At 50.6% G+C, this 20961-nt stretch overlaps 1 protein-coding gene and 1 long non-coding RNA gene across 2 annotated transcripts; one reads left to right on the top strand and one right to left on the bottom strand.

Moving 5' to 3' along the window:
- On the top strand, positions 1 to 20263 carry LOC309349927 (synaptotagmin-5-like). The gene is made up of 5 exons (XM_081876368.1): positions 1 to 920; positions 11837 to 12684; positions 14291 to 14456; positions 15768 to 15934; positions 18871 to 20263. Exons 1-5 carry the CDS (start codon positions 845 to 847, stop codon positions 19030 to 19032), a joined length of 1419 nt encoding a protein of 472 aa, XP_081732494.1. The 5' UTR covers positions 1 to 844; the 3' UTR covers positions 19033 to 20263.
- Positions 4697 to 8084, bottom strand: LOC309350042. The gene is made up of 2 exons (XR_014160281.1): positions 5832 to 8084; positions 4697 to 5666 (listed from the first exon to the last, which is right to left on the bottom strand). It is a non-coding gene; the product is annotated as an uncharacterized lncRNA (long non-coding RNA).
- Positions 20264 to 20961: the final 698 nt, after the last annotated feature.

Here is a 20961-nt window from a genome sequence, read left to right as displayed (position 1 = left end):
GCAGTACAGTGGTACCTCGGGTTACATACGCTTCAGGTTACAGACTCCGCTAACCCAGAAATATTACCTCGGGTTAAGAACTTTGCTTCAGGATGAGAACAGAAATCGTGCTCCAGCAGCGCAGCGGTAGCAGGAGGCCCCATTAGCTAAAGTGGTGCTTCAGGTTAAGAACAGTTTCAGGTTAAGAACGGACCTCCGGATCGAATTAAGTTCTTAACCCGAGGTACCACTGTATTTAGAAGCATTGCAACCTCCAACTGCAGAGGCAGAGCAAAGCTGATCGAGCCGGGTAGCTGCAGAAATGTGGAGAAACTGAATTGAAGATTGGAAAACTGAGAACTCAAGTGGACAGGCCTGTCTGTCCCTGGCCAGTGCATTCCGCATTCCCCTTGTGCTGGGCCTGCCCCTCCACCCTGCTGCTTGGCTGCCTCTCCTGCCATCCTGCCTCTCAAACACCACATTCCCTGGCAGCAAACACTTAAGAATGGGCTTTGACTCCACCGCTGTTCTAGCATCCTCCCTCCCACCCTCTGCTTTGGGAGCCCGCCCTTTCCCTGGATTGGAAGGGGAGTAAACACTCCAGAATATATATATTTTTTCCACCTGTTTGCTCAGCTCTGTGGTCTTGGAGAACTTCATTGGCTTCTGTTTATCAACCCTGCCAATGCCACCCCGCTCTCCAGCGCTGCCAGTGACAGGCACCTGCTGCCTGCAAACCTTACTGCCAGTTCTAAGCGGCTCCCAGTTGGGGACCTAGCACTTCTTTCTTTTTCCTCCTCCTCCTCCTCAACCTCTCCACAGTGACGCTTTGGGCACCTTCCCTTGGTTCCTGCCAGGCGCCTCCATGCCAGGACTTCCAGGGCCGCTTCAGGACTCCTCCATCCTCCCAGCTCACTTTGGGAGGAAGGCTGTGGAGACAGGTAAGTGGAAAGTAACAGGCCTGGTTTGGGGGGCATCTTGGGGGGCGGATGGGGGAGAGCAAGGCCAGCGACCCTTATTGGGGCACAAGGTTCTTTTAAAATGAAGTGCAAAGGCCTCGGGCCATTTTCCACTCTAGGGATCTGTTTTCCACATCACTTTGCAAGAAAGAAGAATTTGAGTTATGTGAAAAGCACACCAGCATTTTACCTCGGGTTAAGAACTTAATTCGTTCCAGAGGTCTGTTCTTAACCTGAAACTGTTCTTAACCTGAAACTGTTCTTAACCTGTAGCACCACTTTAGCTAGTGAAGCACCACTCCTGCTACCGCTGCGCCGCCGGAGCACGATTTCTGTTCTCATCCTGAAGCAAAGTTCTTAACCTGAGGTAATATTTCTGGGTTAGCGGAGTCTGTAACCTGAAGCGTATGTAACCCGAGGTACCACTGTACTGCAAATTTCTCCTACCGTGCCCATCCTGCATGCAATTTTTGCAAAGCGATCTCCCCTAATATGCTTGTTTGTTATTTTCGCTGTACAATGCATTTCCAATCACCCCAGTATGTATGTTATGCGTACACATTATAGTGGCACCTCGGGTTAAGAACTTAATTCATTCCGGAGGTCTGTTCTTAACCTGAAAGTGGTCTTAACCTGAAGCACCACTTTAGCTAATGGGGCCTCCTGCTGCTGCCGCACAGCCGGAGCGCGATTTCAGTTCTCATCCTGAAGCAAAGTTCTTAACCCAAGGTACCATTTCTGGGTTAGCGGAGTCTGTAACCTGAAGCGTCTGTAACCTGAAGTGTATGTAACCTGAGGTACCACTGTACTTCGTTGGAGAACTGCCTTGCAGTGAAGGAAGCAAAAATACAGAGACCCTGAAACAGTGGCACCAGCCTGCTTGTAGCTTTTGCTTGGCTCACTGAAAGACGCCTGATACTGACTCAGACCAGTGCTGTCTACTCTAGCTAGCAGAAACAACTCTCCAGGGTTTGAGGCAGGGGACTGACTTCCCAGCCCCACCTGGAGATTCTGCTCCTGGGGACTGAGCCTCCTGCATGCAGACCAGGTGCTCCAGCGCTGAGCTCTAGCCCTCCCCTCGCAGCAAAGGTGGGCAGCGGAGGAGGGATGCTGAGGAGTGGCGGCTGCAGGAGGCCAGTCCATTTCCTCTCTGAGCCTCTTTTGTTTGCTTGTGGGGAGAGGAGGGCCCTTCTCCCAGCAGAACAGCAAGGAGCTTTGTTCAGAGGGATGGGAAGGAGGGGGCCGCAGAGGGGTTGCAGCCAAGAGGTTGCTGCTGGCTACGGGATCCCAGGCATGTTGGCAGGCAGCGGGGGCACACTACAGTTATTTACTCATTTGAGGGGGGGTCCCCAGTTTTTTGTTTGTTTATTATTTACTTATGATATATTTATTTATGAGAAAACACAACAAAATATAATACCAGATGCTAACTAAAACAAAAAGAGAGGCATATCTGCAGCCAAACATATAGGAGCAGAATTCCAAACCAAACGTAATAAATTAATATCACAACTTTCAAGTGCCACAAATTTCTTTCACTTCTCCCATACCTTCTGACTCCAGTACGCTCACCATACATTTAAAGCACATGTCCTCCCCTACAAAAAAGGGAGCTGTAGTTCACCCACACAGAGAACTATAATTCCCAGCATCCTTAACAAACTACAGCTTTTCAGAATTATCGGTGGAGGTAGGAAATGTGTTTCAGTTGTGTGGTCTGTAGGGGGTTAGAGCATGTTGAAGTCACAAGGGCCCAACATTAGAGCAGGGGTAGAGGATCTCTGGGTCGCGGGTGGCGCTGTGGGTAAAGCCTCAGCGCCTAGGAGTTGCCGATCGCATGGTCGGCAGTTCGAATCCCTGCGGTGGGGTGAGCTCCCGTCTTTCGGTCCCAGCTCCTGCCCACCTAGCAGTTCGAAAGCACCCTTAAGTGCAAGTAGATAAATAGGTACCGCTTTATAGCGGGAAGGTAAACGGTGTTTCTGTGTGCTGCGCTGGTGCCGGCTCGCCAGAGCAGCTTTGTCACGCTGGCCACGTGACCCGGAAGTGTCTCTGGACAGCGCTGGCCCCCGGCCTCTTAAGTGAGATGGGCGCACAACCCTAGAGTCGGACACGACTGGCCCGTACGGGCAGGGGTACCTTTACCTTAGAGGATCTCTGGGGCTGGTGGATTTTTTCCAGACCACCCACAAATGATTTCCGCTTTAGCAATTGTTCTGTGATCCTGATGGAATCATGGAACTGTAAAGTTGGAAGGGACTCCAGGGGTCATCTAGTCTAACCCCCTGCAATGCAGGAATTTCAGCTTAAGATGGCCATCCAAACTCTGCTTGAAAACCTCCAAGGAAGAAGAGCCCACTATTCAAAATGGGATCATGCAGAACTGCCTCAAACCCATCCTGAGCACAATCACAAAAGCACAATCAAAACGTAGTCTGGGGGTCTCCATTGTGTATCATTTGCAGACAGAAAGAGGCAGATTTTGTTGTCTTTTTTCGTAAAACGCTTAGGGACTGATCTAGAATTCAGCTGCATATAAATGCAGGAATAAAAAAGTCACTGTTCTTCCTAGCCTTGAGAGCTAAATAGCACATCCAGGGTCAGAGGCAATTTACTGCAGGGTACCCTTGGCCAGGTCAGGAGAGGCTTGCTGGCTTCCTGGACTGCATGTGGGCCTCCCAAAACGATCTTCCTGGCCACCGTGGGGAAATTTCCTCTCCTCCTCCTTTCTCCCCTTCTTCCCCATAGAATTACACATGGCCACCCATCCAATTTTAAAACGTACCAGAGACCCTGCTTAGCTTTGAAAATGGGCTAGCTATTTTATTGCTGCACCACTAAGTCAAATCAACCTTACCTGGGCCATTGTCAGTGGGAAGGGAAAGGGGCCCACTCTGAATCATGCCGGCTGGGTGCAGAGGCCAGGGAACCCCAGAGAGCAGCCCTGCCATTTCTTCCCTAGGAGGGACAAGACCAGCAGTGCCTCCGATTTGCCTAGAGCTGCTGTAGAGGAAGCAGAGGTGGGGCTGTTGAAGGGTCAGTTCCACACCTCGGAGGCTGGATCTGCCACCCCTGTTGCCTGAGGCAGTCACCTCACCTTGCCTCATGGGTGGGCTGGCCCTGTCTGCTTATTTCACGGGATTAATAGCTGTACTTAAGGGACGCGGGTGGCGCTGTGGGTTAAACCACAGAACCTAGGGCTTGCCAATCAGAAGGTTGACAGTTCGAATCCCCACGACGGAGTGAGCTCCCGCTGCTTGGTTCCAGCTCCTGCCAACCTAGCAGTTCGAAAGCACGTCAAAGTGCAAGTAGATAAATAGGTACCACTCCGGTGGGAAGGTAAATGCCGTTTCCATGCACTGCTCTGGTTCGCCAGGAGCGGCTTAGTCATGCTGGCCACATGACCTGGAAGCTGTATGCCAGATCCCTCAGCCAATAAAGCGAGATGAGCGCCCCAACCCTAGAGCCGGTCACGACTGGACCTAATGGTCAGGGATCCCTTTACCCTTTAATAGCTGTACTTGGGTTTGGGCACATTGAAGATCCTGTGGCACTAGTGCTCTTCCTCTCCGATCTCCTCCTCCACCTCCATTAGGGATGGATGAAAAGGTCCTTGGGGTCACTGGGACATGTTCCATATCATGGTCCCCTAGAGCAACCCAAGGGAGGGGCGGGACGTAGAGGGAATGCTGGCCCAGGGTTATCTCAGGTCAGTCCTCCAGACCCAGTCAAGGACGTTGCCACCGCGGCAGCCTGGAAACTGCAAGTGAAATATCTTTTTTGTCGGAACATTTTCTCTTGGCCTCTGAGCACGGAAGGGAACAATCATTGACAATCTTAATCTGTACGGTTGTAGATTTTCAGATAAGCTAAAAATAGATGGGCTCTGTTTTGGACCCTTGTCCACTGCTCAGGCGCTACTATTTCCCTGTTGAACAATTATTACAAATTGTTTGCAAAAATATTAGCAGATTGAAAAGAATGTTAAATGAGTATATATATATCAAGATCAGGCAGGGTTTCTTCCAGGTAGACAAATGAAGGAGAATATAAGGAATACTATGAATATAATAGAATACCTGGAGGTCAAAAATGAAAAGGAAGCAGCAATGATGTTTATAGATGCTGGAAAAGCCTTTGACAACGTCTCTTGGAAATTCATGACAAAGCTGCTTGAAGAAATTAAATGTGGCCCTAAGTTTCTATAGGGAATACCAGCAATTTACTCGGAACAAAAAGCAAAATTAATTATAAATCAGGTGATAACGGACGAATGTCAGATACAAAAAGGAACTAGACAAGGATGCCCACTATCACCATTGTTGTTCATCCTGGTACGGGAAGTACTTGCCAGAAACGAAAGAGCAGATAAAGAGATCACAGGTGTAAAAACTGGGAAAAGTGAGTTTAAACTAGAAGCATATGCAGATGACTTAGTGATAACAGTAGAAGATCCAAAAACTCCACTCCCTAAAGTGATAGAAAAGAGTCAGAAATTTGGGGAAGTGGCAGGGTTTAAATTAAATAGGAATAAAACAAAACTACTAGTTAAAATTTGAAAAAAGGCCACCTGTACCTCTGCTGCTGGTCTGCACACGCCCTTGGAAAAGCCGAGGCGGCAGAAGCATGCCAGCGTCAGACTTCTTGGCTCTGGGCCACCCTTCCTGGCATGCCCTTGGCCATGCCCCCCTCTGCTGCAATCCAGTAGGCCAGGACGGAGAGCCTTTTGCCCTGCGGATGATAAGCAAATAGAATCAGAGAACTGCAGAGCTGGAAGGGAACCCAAGGGCCATCTAGCCTGACCCCGTGCAATGCAGGAATTGTCGGAAAAGAACCCCCAAAAGCCAGCCATCCACGCACGAAGGAGAGTCCACTTCAATGTCCGACAGCTCTTACCTTCAAATGTTCTTCCCAATCTTTAGTTGGAATCTCCTGTCTTGCAATTTGAATCCATTGGTTCTGGTTCTAGCCCCCAGAGCAGGAGAAAACAAGCTTGTCCTGTGACAGCCCTTCAGATCACCTCTCAGCTTTCTGTTCTCCAGGAGAACAAAAGGCCATCACATTGCATAAAGTTTATCCATTTTTCTGTTTATCACTTTTAAGCAAGTGTTATTTTCTCAGTGATGGCCATTCGCCAAACGTTGTTGGGCCATAAATATGGGGGTGGTTCCTTTAAGACCTTCCAGGTTTGAGCTACAGAGAGATGAGCCTTTGAAGAGGTACAGTGGTACCTCAGGTTAAGAACTTAATTCGTTCCGGAGGTCCGTTCTTAACCTGAAACTGTTCTTAACCTGAAGAACCACTTTAGCTAATGGGGCCTCCCACTGCCACCACGCGATTTCTGTTCTCATCCTGAAGCAAAGTTCTTAACCTGAGGTACTATTTCTGGGTTAGCAGAGTCTGTAACCTGAAGCGTCTGTAACCCAAAGTACCACTGTATAATAAACAAGAATGGAGGGAGAAATGTAGGAGCTCCCAAATTATTTTGAATATTTCTGAGGATACCAGTCCCCAAAGTGTCTGTATTAGCAGGCAGCCCCACCATGAGGGATAATACATTCCCTTAGTACCTGTTTCTTGAGCATTCACCCTGATTTGCTGGCCCCAAGCTTGCCCTGTCTTTTACTGAGCATTATGATTTTTTGGGGGGAAAGGGCACACAACGCGAATATGTCCTGCCTCCATCCCGATTTGCTCACAGTGTGTTTAGGCAGCTTCCTCTTAGTCATTCATCCGCTCCACACTTTTAAGGGCATTTCCTTGCCACTCTCTATTCCGCAAAATGCCCTATTCTTTTTACCAAGTGGATTTGTTGCACTTGGGCAACAGAAAGCTTTCATCCACTTAAAATGCACAAACCCAAAGTTCTGCTGTGCACTTGAATCCCTCCTGCAAAGGACTGACAGTTTGGTGGCGTTTTGCTGCTTGCCGGGAGGTCAGGCATGCCAACTCTAGGGGGCGGAGGTGTCTCCTGCCCCTGTAATATTTGTTTGAAGGGGCCCAGCCCCTCAATATTGAGGGGGGCTGGCGGAACATTGCAGAAGGCTGCACCAGGCTGCGTAGTGTCGGGAGACGTGTGATGCTGTGACACACTTGCGTCACACATAGATGATGCACAACATCCCCCAGGCATCACCTGTTCAGTGTGGATTGGGGCCATGCAGTGAGGCCCTTTCAGGGCTACCATGCCTCCTCCTAGGTGCAGCGAAAAATGGTTTTCATTCTTAGATGAGAAATAACACTGTGTCACTATAAACGAAACAAAACATAGCGGAAAGCAGTAATTCACCCCTGCTACAGAAACAGGGGCTAATGGATGATGCGAGGGACCAATAAGCTATTCATCTTTCATGCTGTTGTCACCCAACAAAAGGGGCAGAATCTGCAAATGGGAAGCTTTTAACTAACTTTGCAAGGGGCCTTCTCTGGATGGGCATGGGTTTTGCATGAACGTTATAGGAAGCACTGCAGGGACAGGCATTGCAGTACAAGATATCCCTACATGAAGTTAAATGTTCAACTACCATTCTAATTCTGCTCGGGTGAGTAATCTCTGTGGAGTAAAACGCCCCCTGCGCATGGTCATCTACATGGCAGCTCTCTCAACACAAAAGTGAGAGATCAAAGAGCTGCCTTCCCTATCAGAAAGGCGCAGTTGATCTTCACAGCTGTCTTACCACATCAACATCTCTTGCCTGCAAGATGTACGAAGCGGACGGCTTCTCTCGCCCTGGATCTATTTATACCTCCTTCTCTGTTTCGCAAGGAGCCCACCTTTGGGGAGGTCATGGGCCTTCCAATAATGTACCTGCCCTGCAAGGCAGATGACATTCTGCGTGGCTGGTCTTGTTGCTCCTGATGCGGAATGGCAACCCATGGGGGGCGGAGAGAAGAAGGAAAGGGGGTCACTGCCTCAAGCGGACCGAAATAGATGTGGTGTGAACCGGAGGATCTGCCTGCAGAACTCTGGATTATTTAAAGAGAGACGCGTTGACTTGCACACTGTCAGGTAGGCTCCGGGGATGCTAGGTCCTTTGCGCCCCACAAGCCCCTTTCCTCTATCCCCCCAGGGACCTTGCTTCAGGGAGGTCACCTAGGGTACCTCTCCTGCCTGCCAGGTCCTGCTGCAGAGCTGTCCCCGGCTGCTGCTGCTGCTGCTGCCTTGCTCTTCACTGTCCTCCTCTGTCCGCCCCAAGTGCCCGGTTCAGGTGAGCAAGGACCCTCCTCGGGCTCTCGCTCCCATCTGGGGCAAGGCAGGGGATGGCGCTCTTCAAGGACCACATCTTCCCAGCTCTGTCCCTCTGCCAGTCCATCATCTTTTTCTTCTGCAAGGGGATGATTGAAGGGTTAGTGATCCTCCTCTTCCTGTGGCTGCTGGTCCAGGTCCTGCTAGACAAACACCAGCATGGTGAGTATGCCCTCCTCCTCCTCCTCCATCCTCACCCCCTCCCCGAAGTATCATGGGAACTATAGTTTCCTCAGGAGATTGTAAAAAAAGGTAAAGGGACCCCTGACCATTAGGTCCAGTTATGGCCGACTCTGGGGGCGTGGTGCTCATCTCTCTTTATTGGCCAAGGTAGCCGGCATATAGCTTCCGGGTCATGTGGCCAGCATGACTAAGCCGCTTCTGGCAAACCAGAGCAGCACGCGGAAACTGTAGCACTGTGAGAATAGGGGTCTCCTGTGGGTTCAACCACAGAGCCTAGGACTTGCCAATCAGAAGGTTGATGGTTCGAATCCCCACAATGGGGTGAGCTCCCGTTGCTCAGTCCCAGCTCCTGCCAACCTAGCTGTTCGAAAGCACGTCAGAGTGCAAGTAGATAAATAGCTACCGCTCCGGTCGGAAGGTAAACGGCGTTTCCGTGCGCTGCTCTGGTTCGCCAGTGGCTTCATCATGCTGGCCACATGACCCGGAAGCTGTACGCTGGCTCCCTCAGCCAGTAAAGTGAGATGAGCACCGCAACCCCAGAGTCGGCCACGACTGGACCTAACGGTCAGCGGTCCCTTTACCTTTTAACAGCTCTCAGAACCTTCGACAAACTACAGTTCCCAGGATTCTTTGGGAGAAGCCATGTTAACATGGCGCTAAAGTGCCTTTTAAGCCTGTGGGGTGGGCATTCTGCGGATGATTATCCTTTGTATGGGTGAATCTGGAGCAACAGCATTTTGCAGGAGGAGGGATTCGTGTTTTAGCTTTGCGCTTTGAAAGGGGACTATGCACCCTGACCTTGGGCAGTTTGGGAAGTAATGGGTAGATGCATTGCAAAGTTTGTGGGATGAACAGGTGACTAATGGGGAGACAACCCTGCAAGCAAATCAGGGTGAGCAGTCATTGTCGTATAACCACCCTGTAAACAAATCAGAATCAATGCTCAGTAAAAAAAATGGACACGGTCTAACCTTTAGCCCCAGCACCCTGAGCCAACTACCGTCCTCAGGGTTCTTTGGGTTTCCATGGCTCCTCAAAGATATTGCTCCAAGGGTGTAATGTAGATAAGGCCCCAGATGGGTCCATATCAGAGTTCCCTAGGAAGAGGGCTGGACAGTTAAACCACTTTGGGACTTGCACCTCTGTAAGGGGGGCGGAGGGAGGGGCCTGCCCGCTACTCTCAGGACCCTTAACAAACTACCAGATTCCTTGGTGGAAGCCATAGCTGTTTGTTTGCTTTGTTAAGTGGTATGATATACCATACTGTTTTCGAAGTATAGTGCAGATGGGGCCTGTCGCTACTACATCACATCGTTGGCATTAGGATATTTGATTCCCGTGTTGCAGGGGTTGGACTAGATGACCCTTGGGTTCCCTTCCTGTCCTACCATTCTATGCTTCTACGATATCTGGTTCTATTTCCCATCCCTTTTCAGGGAGCGGGAAAGCATTAAAAAGTCAGCTGTGGGTCATATGCTCTGAAAAACAAAGGCAGCGTTCTAACACAGATCTCCAGGTGTTGTGAGGCTTCCAGCTGCCATTAACCTCAACCAGCATGCCCAATGCTCAGGGATAGTGGGAGCTAGAAAGTCCAGCAACATCCTGGGGGCCACAGTCTGCAAACAGGAGCAGCAGCTGCCACTATTTATGGGTGTTCTCTGGATTGATTTCTGTTCTGGACGTGAGATGAAGAAAGGAACATTGGCAAGTTCCTGCACTGCCGGGGGTTGGGCTAGATGACCCTTGAGATCCCTTCCAGCCCTACAATTCTTTCCCCCTTTTTGTTAGAATCCAGAGGTGCAGGGGATTGGCCCAGGGCCTTCTACATGCAAAGCATGCGCTCTAGCCATGCGCTGCAGCCCTCCCTCCTCCCATCTCACGGGACAATGCAACATTCTCCCTCTCTCTCACACACACACATACACATTCTGGGGTCAGCTGCCAACTGACCTGGAAGCCAAGCACAGATTGAGTGCTTTGCAAAGGGCTGTTTGACTAGGCAAGGGCCTCTTAGCTCCACAACAGCCCTGCGTCAGCAAAACTGCAGGCCTGATAAGCAGAGCTTTTCTTTCCCTGGGGTTTATCTGGTTTGAGGAGAGTCTGGCTTTATTTTAGCTCCTGAGCAAACATGTCGAACTGATGTCATCAGGCCAGAGCTGCTCTGCAGGCGTCTTTTGGAGAGAGGGGGAGTCCCTGCCTTCTCTACTCTCCTTTTGAGCTGCCCCTCTTGCCCTTCTGAGCCTTAGTGGTGGTAGTTGTTGCCAATCTGTTCCAGCTGTTGTGAGCAGAGATGGGGAGGAATCCAGTTCGCACTTAAAGGAGATACTGTACTACCTAATCCACACATCCCAAAGCTGCCGATAGCGATAGTGCAATGTCATTATACAGATCTATGGGAACTGGGTGGCGCTGTGGTCTAAACCACTGAGCCTAGGGCTTGCCGATCGGAAGGTCGGCGGTTTGAATCCCTGCGACAGAGTGAGCTCCCGTGCAAGTAGAGAAATAGGTACCACTCCGGCGGAAAGGTAAACAGCGTTTCCATGGGCTGCTCTGGTTCGCCAGAAGCAGCTTAGTCATGCTGGCCACATGACCCTGAAGCTGTCTGCGGACAAACACCAGCTCCCTTGGCCAGTAAAGCGAGATGAGCACCGCAACCCCAGAGTCGTCCGCAACTGGACTTAACGGTCAGGGGCCCCTTTAGCTTTACCTTTATGGTGCGGCTCCGTTTGGAATGTGCATGTTAGGCAAAACTGCATACAGATTGCATAATAATTTCCAAGGTGACTTTGTTATACTTCAAAAACCTGCAGATTTATGAGGACATGTGAGCAGAACTCACAAATGAAAACAAAAAAGCAAAACCCAAATGGACATGTTTGGCCATCTCTACTTGTGAGAGGAGAAGTGAGTACATAGATGGAGATCCGGTGGTGGTGCAGAGATTACAGTGTTAGACTAGGACCTGGGAGACCAGGGTTCGAATCTCCACTCGGCCATGAAGCTCACTGGGGGTCCAGTCTCAGCCTCTCCGCCTAACCTACCTCACAGGGTTGCTGCAGGGATTAAAGGAAGCGAGGAGAACCAGATAAGCCAACTTGAGCTCCTTGCAGAAAAAGGTGGGGGTATAAATGCAGTAAATAAATTAAATAGGTGGCCCATGATGAGCCCTCCCCTGAAACTGGGACTTGCCCCCTTAAGGCTCTGCAGTTGCTTTTTCCTACAAACAGAAAGAAACAGAAAGAAAATTCGGATTTAACATTCGGAGTAACTTTCAGGTGGTAAAACTCCCTCGGAAAGGAATGCACACTCATTCGCTGGAGGTTTTTAAGCAGCGGTTGGATGGCTATCTGTCAGGGATGCTTCAACTTAGATCTGATTCTTGCGTTGCAGGGGGTTGGACTAGATGACCCTCGGGGTCCCTTTCAACTCTAGATTCTATGGTTCTATTATTGTCCTCCTCTTCTCTGCTCAGTGCACTTACAGGTATTCCTGGGCGTGGGGCTGAGCCTGCTCTGCTTCTGCCTGCTCCTCGGCTGCGCGATTTGCTGGCACCGGCGGAGGACGCGGCGCCGGGACTGCGGCGAGGCGCAACCGTCGGGCCGCCCCCTGGTGGATCTGGGCCCCGCTCTGCCCTCTCCGACGACCGCGGTGCCCATCCAGCAACAGTATGCCCAGCTGGCGGGGCAGCTTCTGGAGAGCCTGCCTGCTGCAGCTGCTCGTGCGCCGGCCTCGCCCGACGGCAGCCCCTCGACGGCCCTCCTGCGCGGCCGCGCCTCCCTGCCCAGCCTCGTCCTCCCGCCCGGGCTGAGCGCGCCGCCGGCCCAGCGCCCTGGGGGCCCGCAGCGCCGGAGCACCATTGCCGCGGGAGACAGCAGCCCCCTCGCCGTGCGCCCCGTCGCGGGGCTCCTGCCCGCCGCTGCCCAGGCCAAGCCGCGACCTCGCCTGCACTTCGCCGTCGGCTACTCTCCTCCCGAGGCCACGCTCACGGTGAACGTCGTCGGGGTCGCCCACTTGCCCGGGGGCCTGGGCGCCAGCCGCAGCTGCTACGTCGAGGCGCGCCTGCTGCCGGGCTCCGCGGAGCCGCAGCGCACCGCCCGGCGCCGGAGGAGCCTCCACCCCGAGTTCCACCAGCAGCTCCGCTTCCCCGGCTGCGCCCGCCAAGAGCTGCCGGGCTTGACGCTGCGCCTCGCTGTGTATGCCAGGGCTTTCGCCCGTCGGAAGGACGCCTTCGTGGGCGAGGTGCTGTTCCCCTGCGCCCAGGTGGCCGGCGAGCAGGGCGCCTCGCCCTCGGCGCACGCCCAGGAGCTGTCGCTCACGAAGGTGAGGCTCGCGTCGCCCAGAGGCCAGGGAGTCGTCGCCTCCCGCCTGGCAGGGACCCCCAATTACCCCTTCGCCTGAGGACCTCTTGAGGGTCTTGGGGCAGCAATGGTAGTTCTCTAAAATTCAAATTGTAATATAAGAAATAAAAAGAGCAACAGAAAAGCAATTGAGAACCAGTCCCCAATGTTCCGAGCGATGGGTGGGGTCACCTGCAACCACAAATGCTCACACCCTGCTGGTCGCCCATGGGGCACAGTTTGAGAATAATAATAATAATAATAATTTATTATTTATACCCCACCCATCTGGCTGTGTAGCCTTTTTAGGCCTTTTTCACGGGTAGAAAGAGCATTGGGTGGCTTCCAACAAACCACTAAAATACAATAACCTATTAAACATTAAAAGCTTCCCCAAACAGGGCTGCCTTCAGATGTCTTCTAAAAGTTTGGTAGTTATTTTTCTCTTTGACATCTGGGAGGGCGTTCCACAGGGCGGGTGCCACTACCGAGAAGGCCCTCTGCCTGGTTCCCTGTAACTTGGCTTCTCGCAGCGAGGGAACCGCCAGAAGGCCCTCGGCACTGGACCTCAGTGTCCAGGCAGAAACCCTGCATTGGATGGGTAAGGGCTGGTTTTATTTGTATTTATGTGTGTAATGAGCGTAGCCAGGATTTATTTCCGGGGGAGGGCAGAACCTCAGTTAGTTATGTACAGTGGTACCTCGCAAGACGAATGCCTCGAAAGACGAAAAACTTGCAAAACGAAAGAGTTTTTCGTTTTTTGAGTTGCTTCGCAAGACGGATTTCCCTATGGGCTTGCTTCGCAAGACAGAAACGTCTTGCAAGTTTGTTTCCTTTGTCTTGCAAGTTTGTTTCCTTTTTCTTAAAACCGTGCATTCACTTCGAGGAGCAACTCATAGCACGCGGTGTGGTAGCCTTTTTTGAGGTTTTTGAAGACTTTGGTGATTTTTGAAGCTTTTCCAAAGTCCGTGCTTCGCAAGACGGAAAAATCGCAAGACGAAAAAACTCGCGGAACGAATTTATTTCGTCTTGCGAGGCACCACTGTATTTTGTAATGATTTACTTGATTTAGGGAGGGGCAGCTGTCCCCCCCCCCGTGGCTACGCCCATAGTGGGTGGGTGTTCCCTTTGGAGCAGGGGCAGGAACCTGGCCCTCCAGATGTTATTGGATTCCAGCTCCTATTGGCTGCTGCCCTGGGGGGTATGTAGGCCCCTGAAGGGCAGGCTCATGCAGTTTGATATAAGTGAAATAACTAAACAGCATTTTAAAGCCTTAGGCAAGTGACTTTGACACGCAGGCATCCCAACAAAGAGGCCGTAAGCAGGGCAAAGTGACATGTGCAAAAACCACAGGAGGCAAGAGTTGCTTTTGTGCTGGAAACCTGCTTCCTGGTTTCCCAATGAGGCTTCTGGTTGGCCACTGTGCAAAGAGGATGCCAGACTTGATGGGCATCCACTGGCCTGATCCAGCAGGCTCTTGTTAGGTTCTTGAATCCATGTGAAATATAAAACTGGAGCTGGCTAACTCCTGTATGTGTGTGTGTGTGTGTGTATCTATGCCATGGCGTGTTCATTCTCTCCCCCTTCAGTGCCACAGTTCCCAGAACATGAGCTCCGCCTCTTGGCTCTCTCAGCCCAAGTCCCTGGGGCAGCTTTTCCTCCTGCTCCAGTATCAAGCGCTGGCCAATCGCATCAAAGTTCTGGTTCGCAAAGCAGAGAACCTGGGACGCGTCAGCCGGATGCTGGGAACACCAGGTAGGATGCAAGTACCAACGCATGTATAGGAACACACAAACATAGGAAGCTGCCTTCTGCTGAGCCAGACCATTGCTCCCTCAGTGTTGTCTACTCTGACAGCAGCTCTCCAAGGTTCAGGCAGGGAGTCCCTGCCAGACATACCTGGAGGTGCCAGCAGGGATTGAACCTGCCACCTTCTGCATACAAAGCAGATGTTCTGCCACTGAGCTATGGCCCTTCCCTGTATATGCCTTCCTCTGTGATCTCCACATGCAATAATTCTGTGTTTAAACTGGGATCTGGTGCAGGTATTGCTCAGCACCTTAGCAGATGTAGGTACAGGACTCAGGACACAAATTTTCACCAGATTTGCATATTTTAATCTATATGCACACACACACATTTTTTAAAAATCTGTGAGCAAATTAAGGTGGGGATCTCTCAGACCCCATCTGCATTATGCATTTAAAGCATTAGGACACCACATTAAACACACATGGCTTCCCCCAAAGAATCCTGGGAACTGCAGTTTGTTAAGGGTGCTGAGAGTTGTTAGGAGACTCCTTTTCTGTACTTAGAGTACTACATTTCCCAGAGTTCTCCAGGAAGAGGTCAGGACTGTTAAACCACTCTGGAAATTGCAGCTTGAAACTGCTTTCTTTGCAGAGTGAGAAATGCTAGCTTAGGGGAGCTTTTCTCCCTCCATAGCAGCTACCAACGGGCTCCCTGGGACTGATGATCAGGTGATGATCCGTTATAGGAAGCCTCTTGCAGGGCCTGCTCCTCATCAACAGATGGGCAATGAAAGCACATCTCCAAAGACGAAGAAGAAGAAGGAAGAGTTTGGATTAGATATCCCGCCTTTCACTCCCTTTAAGGAGTCTCAAAGCGGCTAACATTCTCCTTTCCCTTCCTCCCCCACAACAAACACTCTGTGAGGTGAGTGGGGCTGAGAGACTTCAAAGAAGTGTGACTGGCCCAAGGTCACCCAGCAGCTGCATGTGGAGGAGCGGAGACGCGAACCCGGTTCTCCAGATTACGAGACTACCGCTCTTAACCACTGCACCAAACTGGCTCGATGGCTGTAAATGCCAATCAGCAATTTACTTTGAACTTTGACAGGTTGTATCAGGTGGTGGGCAGTCCTGTCCACCCATCAAAGTTGGGAGAGAGGAATCTCTCTCGTTCCCCTTCTTTCGTAGAATGGTGAAATCGGAAGTGACTTCAAGGCTCACCATCTCTGCCTCTTCTAGCCGTCAGGCACAAATCTGTCCGTCTTGAGGATTCCTGCATCTCCCATCCCTTGTCCTCTGCTTTTCCTCTTTCTAGACCACTACGTTCTGATCCACCTCTGCCACGACGGAAAGGTCATTGACACAAAGGAGACCAAGTCCATAGCGGGCTACAACCCTGTGTGGAATGCCCCGTTCCTCTTCAGCTTACCTGCCGGAGACATCCAGGAACAGCAGTTGTCCCTGGAGTTCACAGTCATGCAGGTAATGGATGGAAGATTTGAACCAAAGTATGTTAGGGAAAGGGATTGATCTCTCCCAGATGACCAGTGATGGAGATGGTGACGGTTGCCACATTTAGTTAGTAGGGTGAAGACAGATGCAAAGAGCTGTGGTTTCCATTGAACCTCTGACTCCACTCTGGCCGTAACTAAGCTGAGTGCTGGAAGATTTGGGGCGGATAAAATAAAAGTCCTTCACGCAATGCCTAGTTAAACTATGGCACTCGCTTCCTTAGGAGACAGGGATGGCCACTGGCCATCAACGCAGATGGCCTTAAGAGAGGCTTAGGCACATTAACAGAGGAGGGGGCCAAGGATGCCTCCTAGCCAGAAGGGAATCCTTTCTTGAATCCTGCTTGCTGGTTCCTCACAGCCACTGTGAGAATAGGGTACTGGACTAGATGGGCCATGGGCCTGATCCAGCAGGCTCTTCTGAACAATTTTTATGGCCAGGATTCTATTTGCAGCTCCCTAGCAAAGGTCCCTAGCAAAGGGACGCGGGTGGCGCTGTGGGTTAAGCCACAGAGCCTAGGACTTGCCGATCAGAAGGTCGGCGGTTCAAATCCCTGCGACAGGGTGAGCTCCCGTGGCTCGGTCCCTGCTCCTGCCAACCTAGCAGTTTGAAAGCACGTCAAAGTGCAAGTAGATAAATAGGTACTGCTCTGGCGGGAAGGTAAACGGCATTTCCGTGTGCTCCTCTGGTTTGCCAGAAGCCGCTTAGTCATGCTGGCCACATGACCCGGAAGCTGTACGCCGGCTCCCTTGGCCAATAAAGCGAGATGAGCACCACAACCCCCGAGTCGGCCATGACTGAACCTAATGGTCAGGGGTCCCTTTACCTTTACCTAGCAAAGGTCTGCAGTGCATTCCTGCAGCAGGGCTTCTCCTAGCCCAGGCTTCCTCAACCTTGGCCCTCCAGATGTTTTTGGCCTACAACTCCCATGATCCCTAGCTAGCAGAACCAGTGGTTAGGGATGATGGGAATTGTAGTCTCAAAAAAACATCAGGAGGGCCGAGGTTGAGGAAGCCTGTCCTAGCCCATTGCAGGGCGGGCGGACGGGCGGGCGGGGGGTGGGGAGGCAAGCAAGGGTAGAGCAGCTTGCAGCCTGGGTTGACCTGAAAGGTGCAGGCACACAGGTAATTCCCTGGGCCCAAATGCAGCATACGATCTTGAGTGCTGAGCCCAGCCCACTCTGGATCCACACTTCTAGACTTGCTGAACAGTTGTACAAATGTATAGATTTATTATTTATCTATTATTGTGATTTTTAAGTTACAGATAGGTAGTCGTGTTGGTCTGCCATAGTCAAAACAAAAGTTACAGATAGGTAGCCGTGTTGGTCTGCCATAGTCAAAACAAATAGTTGGTCTTTAAGGTGCTACTGGAAGGAATTTTTTTATTTTGTGATTTTTAAATCCTCCCTTCACCCTAAGGTCCATGGGCAGGTCACAACATTGAAACACAATGTTAAAAACAGTTCCAAACAATTTACAGTCACAAAAATATTGGGGGTCCTAAAAATATGCTCTTTGAGTGTCAAAAGCTGGGGTCAAGAGGTATGTCTTAAGCCATTGAGTTGAGCTAAAGAGAAATGAGGTTTTAGAAAGACAGTGTGGTTCAGTGGTTAGAGTATTAGAGTAGGAGCTAGGAGAGAGCAGGGTTCTAATCTCCACTCTGCCATGAAGCTCACTTACCCTCAGCCTAACCTACTTCACAGGGTTGTGGTAGGGATAAAAGGAGGAGGAGGAGGAGGAGAACCTAGTGAATCCTTTCTGCACAAGGAGGAAACAAAACAATGCATCGATTCCTGCTTGCTGTTGTGCCAACTTACACAAGAGGGTGCACTTCCTCAAGAAGGAATTTGTAGGTGGAAAAGCTTGGGCTGAGATTTCCTATAGGCAGGAAAAACCCCTGAGGTGAATGGAAAGGTGCCGCTGTGCCCCTCTGCCCAACTTTGCTTGCCAGGGTCCTGTGGTGGCAGTGGCGGCTTCCAGGTTCTGGTGGGATATGGCAGGGTCTGGGGGATCTTGCCCGAACCTGGAGGTCGCTGCCGTTTTGTTCTTGCTTCTCTGGCAGCAGCGGGAGGGTGCATGGGAGGGGGGCCACCAGCAAGAGAGGCCCCACGGAGAGCCTCAAGGTCCATAAATAGCAACACCCTAGAGGTCCCGGGCCCTAAGGAAGTTAGATTGGCTTCAACCAGAGCCAGGGCCTTTTCAACTCTGGCTCCGGCCTGGTGGAACTCTCTGCCTCATGAGACCAGGGCCCTGCAGGATCTGATTTCTTTCCGCAGGGCCTGTAAGACAGAGTTGTTCCGCCTGGCCTTTGGCTTGGAGCCAATTTGATTCCCTCCCTCCCTCCCTCTTTTTTTTTTCTTTTCCTTCTCCTCCTGCGATGAGGCTACATTTTAATATTTTAATGCTCCATTATTTTAATGTTGTATTTTATTTTTGTTTTTAAGTTTGTAATCATTCATCTTGTTTTTATTATTGCTTGTAAGCCGCTCTGAGCCCGGCCTTGGCTGGGGAGGGCGGGGTATAAATAAAAAATTATTATTATTATTATTATTATTATTATTATTATTATTTTATTATTTTATTATTAAAATTATATTATATAAAATTATAATTTTATATAAAATTATATTATATAAAATTATAATTTTATTATTAAAATTATAATAAAATTATAATAAAATTATAATAAAATATAATAAAATTATAATAAAATTATTATTATTATTATTAAGAGAGCCCTGCTGGAAGCCAGTGAGTTCTCCTCACTCGTCCTGCATCGGGGGTGGGGGGGTGGCAGGGCTTGGATTCCACCTCGCACAGTGGCTGTCTCAAGATGGGGTAGCCCTGCTATAGGGCAGCCCCACAACTATCCCTGACTCTGTTCCCCCCTCCATCTTGTCCCAGGCTCGCCTCTACACCCGCAGCTGCGCTGTTGGCAGAGTGCTGATCGGTCCTGTGGCCCCTGAGATGGGGCAGGTCCACTGGAAGGAGATGTGCAGCCGGGGGAACATGGAATCTGCTCGCTGGCATGCCATTCAGTCTGAAGGCTTGCAGCTCTGCCCTTGAGATGCCCGTCCAGAGCTTCCTGCTGGGGAGTCGTCTGCCTGTCATGGTGAAGGATGGCAGCCAAAGCAATGGCACTCTGCGAGAAATGGCCTTGGTTTGAGGGGAACTTGGCATTGCGACACCTTTAAGGTACGCAGGACTGCAGGAAGTCCAGCTGGAGAAATCCAAGCCAGTTCCAAGTCCTGCCAAGGCAGGGACTTTTTGCCCAAAGAGAGGTGTTGCTGCTTGGAGCCCTTCAGAAACCCCGGGGTTGAAAAGTTGACTGCAAGCTCTCCAGGAGAGCCAAGGAAGGTGGAAAGAGCAGGTGGATCAAGCTTTCTTCCTCCATAATGCTCCCCAACTGCACCGGGCATGCTGACCTCAGATCTAAGATTCGTTGCAGCAACAGCAGCTTCTGGGGCATTGCATTATCTGCATAACTTTCGGCTGCCAGCCATAACGAAAGAGAACTGAAAACTGCGTCAGCAAAGCTGGATTTGGATGGCGCTCAAAGGCATGGCACTGCTCTAGGTGGGGTGCTGACTGCTCTCCTGCTGCTGTTGCAACGAGGAGAAACTTGAACTGGGGCAGTTGGGTGCAAACAGAAATGTCAGAACAGAAGGTGTTGGTGGCATCACTGCAAGGCAGCCAGGAAGGGTTGTTGTGTTGGAGGCTGCGATGGACAGAGCTCTGCAAGGAGAGTCTCTCTGTATAAAGCACATGTATTGCCCATTAACAGCCTTTATTGCATTCCTTCTCAGAATGTGCTTATTTCATTCCCTTATCTCACCCTTCCCTCCAGGGGGTTCAGGGCCAGCACACACGGATCTCCCCAACACGCCCCCTTCGTATCCTCTCAACAACCCTGCGAGGTTGTATTGTTGGGCAATGCCATGTGGAAGATGTTTCACACTATATGTTAACTTATCCCCTACATGCAAATCCAAAGAGGCACTTTTTGCAAAGCCCTGTTTGTGCAGGATAGCATGCTCTTCCTGAGTGAGAGGGACCAGGAGTTGTTGAGGGACCACACTGCACTGGGAACAAGAAGCAGCATCTGGATAAAATAGCCGTAAAAAGTGAGGGGGAATTTGGAGCACTAAACTGAAACAGGGGCATCCCTGTTATCATATATCTCGCATTATATGTTTGCTGCTTTTATTTGCAGATGTTTGAGTCATATTTGAAACTGTTTATGATTGTATGGAATTGTCATGGCCTTCAGTTAGTACAATAAACTTATTTTGAGTGATGTAGGTTAGACTGGAGGGCAACCTACCAGCTCAAAATCTCCTCAGAAACTTTATGACTGAGCAAGGATTTGAACTCTAGCTTCTTGTACTATGAGGGATGCAAGGAGCTGCCTTGAACTTAGTCGGATCCCTTGGTGCATCCAGCTCAATATTGTACAAACCGACCTGCAGCAATGGCTCTCCAGGGATTCATGCTGGAGATGCTGTTGCAGACTGAACCTTCTGAATCAGGTGGCTCTACCACTGAGTTACACTGAGGGACGCGGGTGGCACTGTGGTCTAAACCACAGAGCCTAGGGCTTGCCGATCAGAAGGTTGGCGGTTTGAATCCCCGCGACGAGGTGAGCTCCCATTGCTCGGTCCCAGCTCCTGCCAACCTAGCAGTTTGAAAGCACGTCAAAGTGCAAGTAGATAAATAGGTACCGCTCTGGCAGGAAGGTAAACGGCGTTTCCATGCGCTGCTCTGGTTCGCCAGAAGCGGCTTAGTCATGCTGGCCACATGACCCGGAAGCTGCATGCCAGCTCCCTCCGCCAATAAAGCGAGATGAGCACCGCAACCCCAGAGTCGGCCATGACTGGACCTAATGGTCAGGGGCAGGAGAATGCCCAGTTTACATTTAATAATAATTATTTATTATTTGTACCACGCACATCTGACTGGGTTGCCCCAGCCATTCTGGGGGGCTTCCAGCATATA

Source organism: Podarcis erhardii, assembly GCF_964252035.2.
Source record: "Podarcis erhardii genome assembly, chromosome: 9".
NCBI classification, from domain to species: Eukaryota; Metazoa; Chordata; class Lepidosauria; order Squamata; family Lacertidae; genus Podarcis; species Podarcis erhardii.
This window is presented reverse-complemented; position numbering and strand designations above follow the sequence as displayed.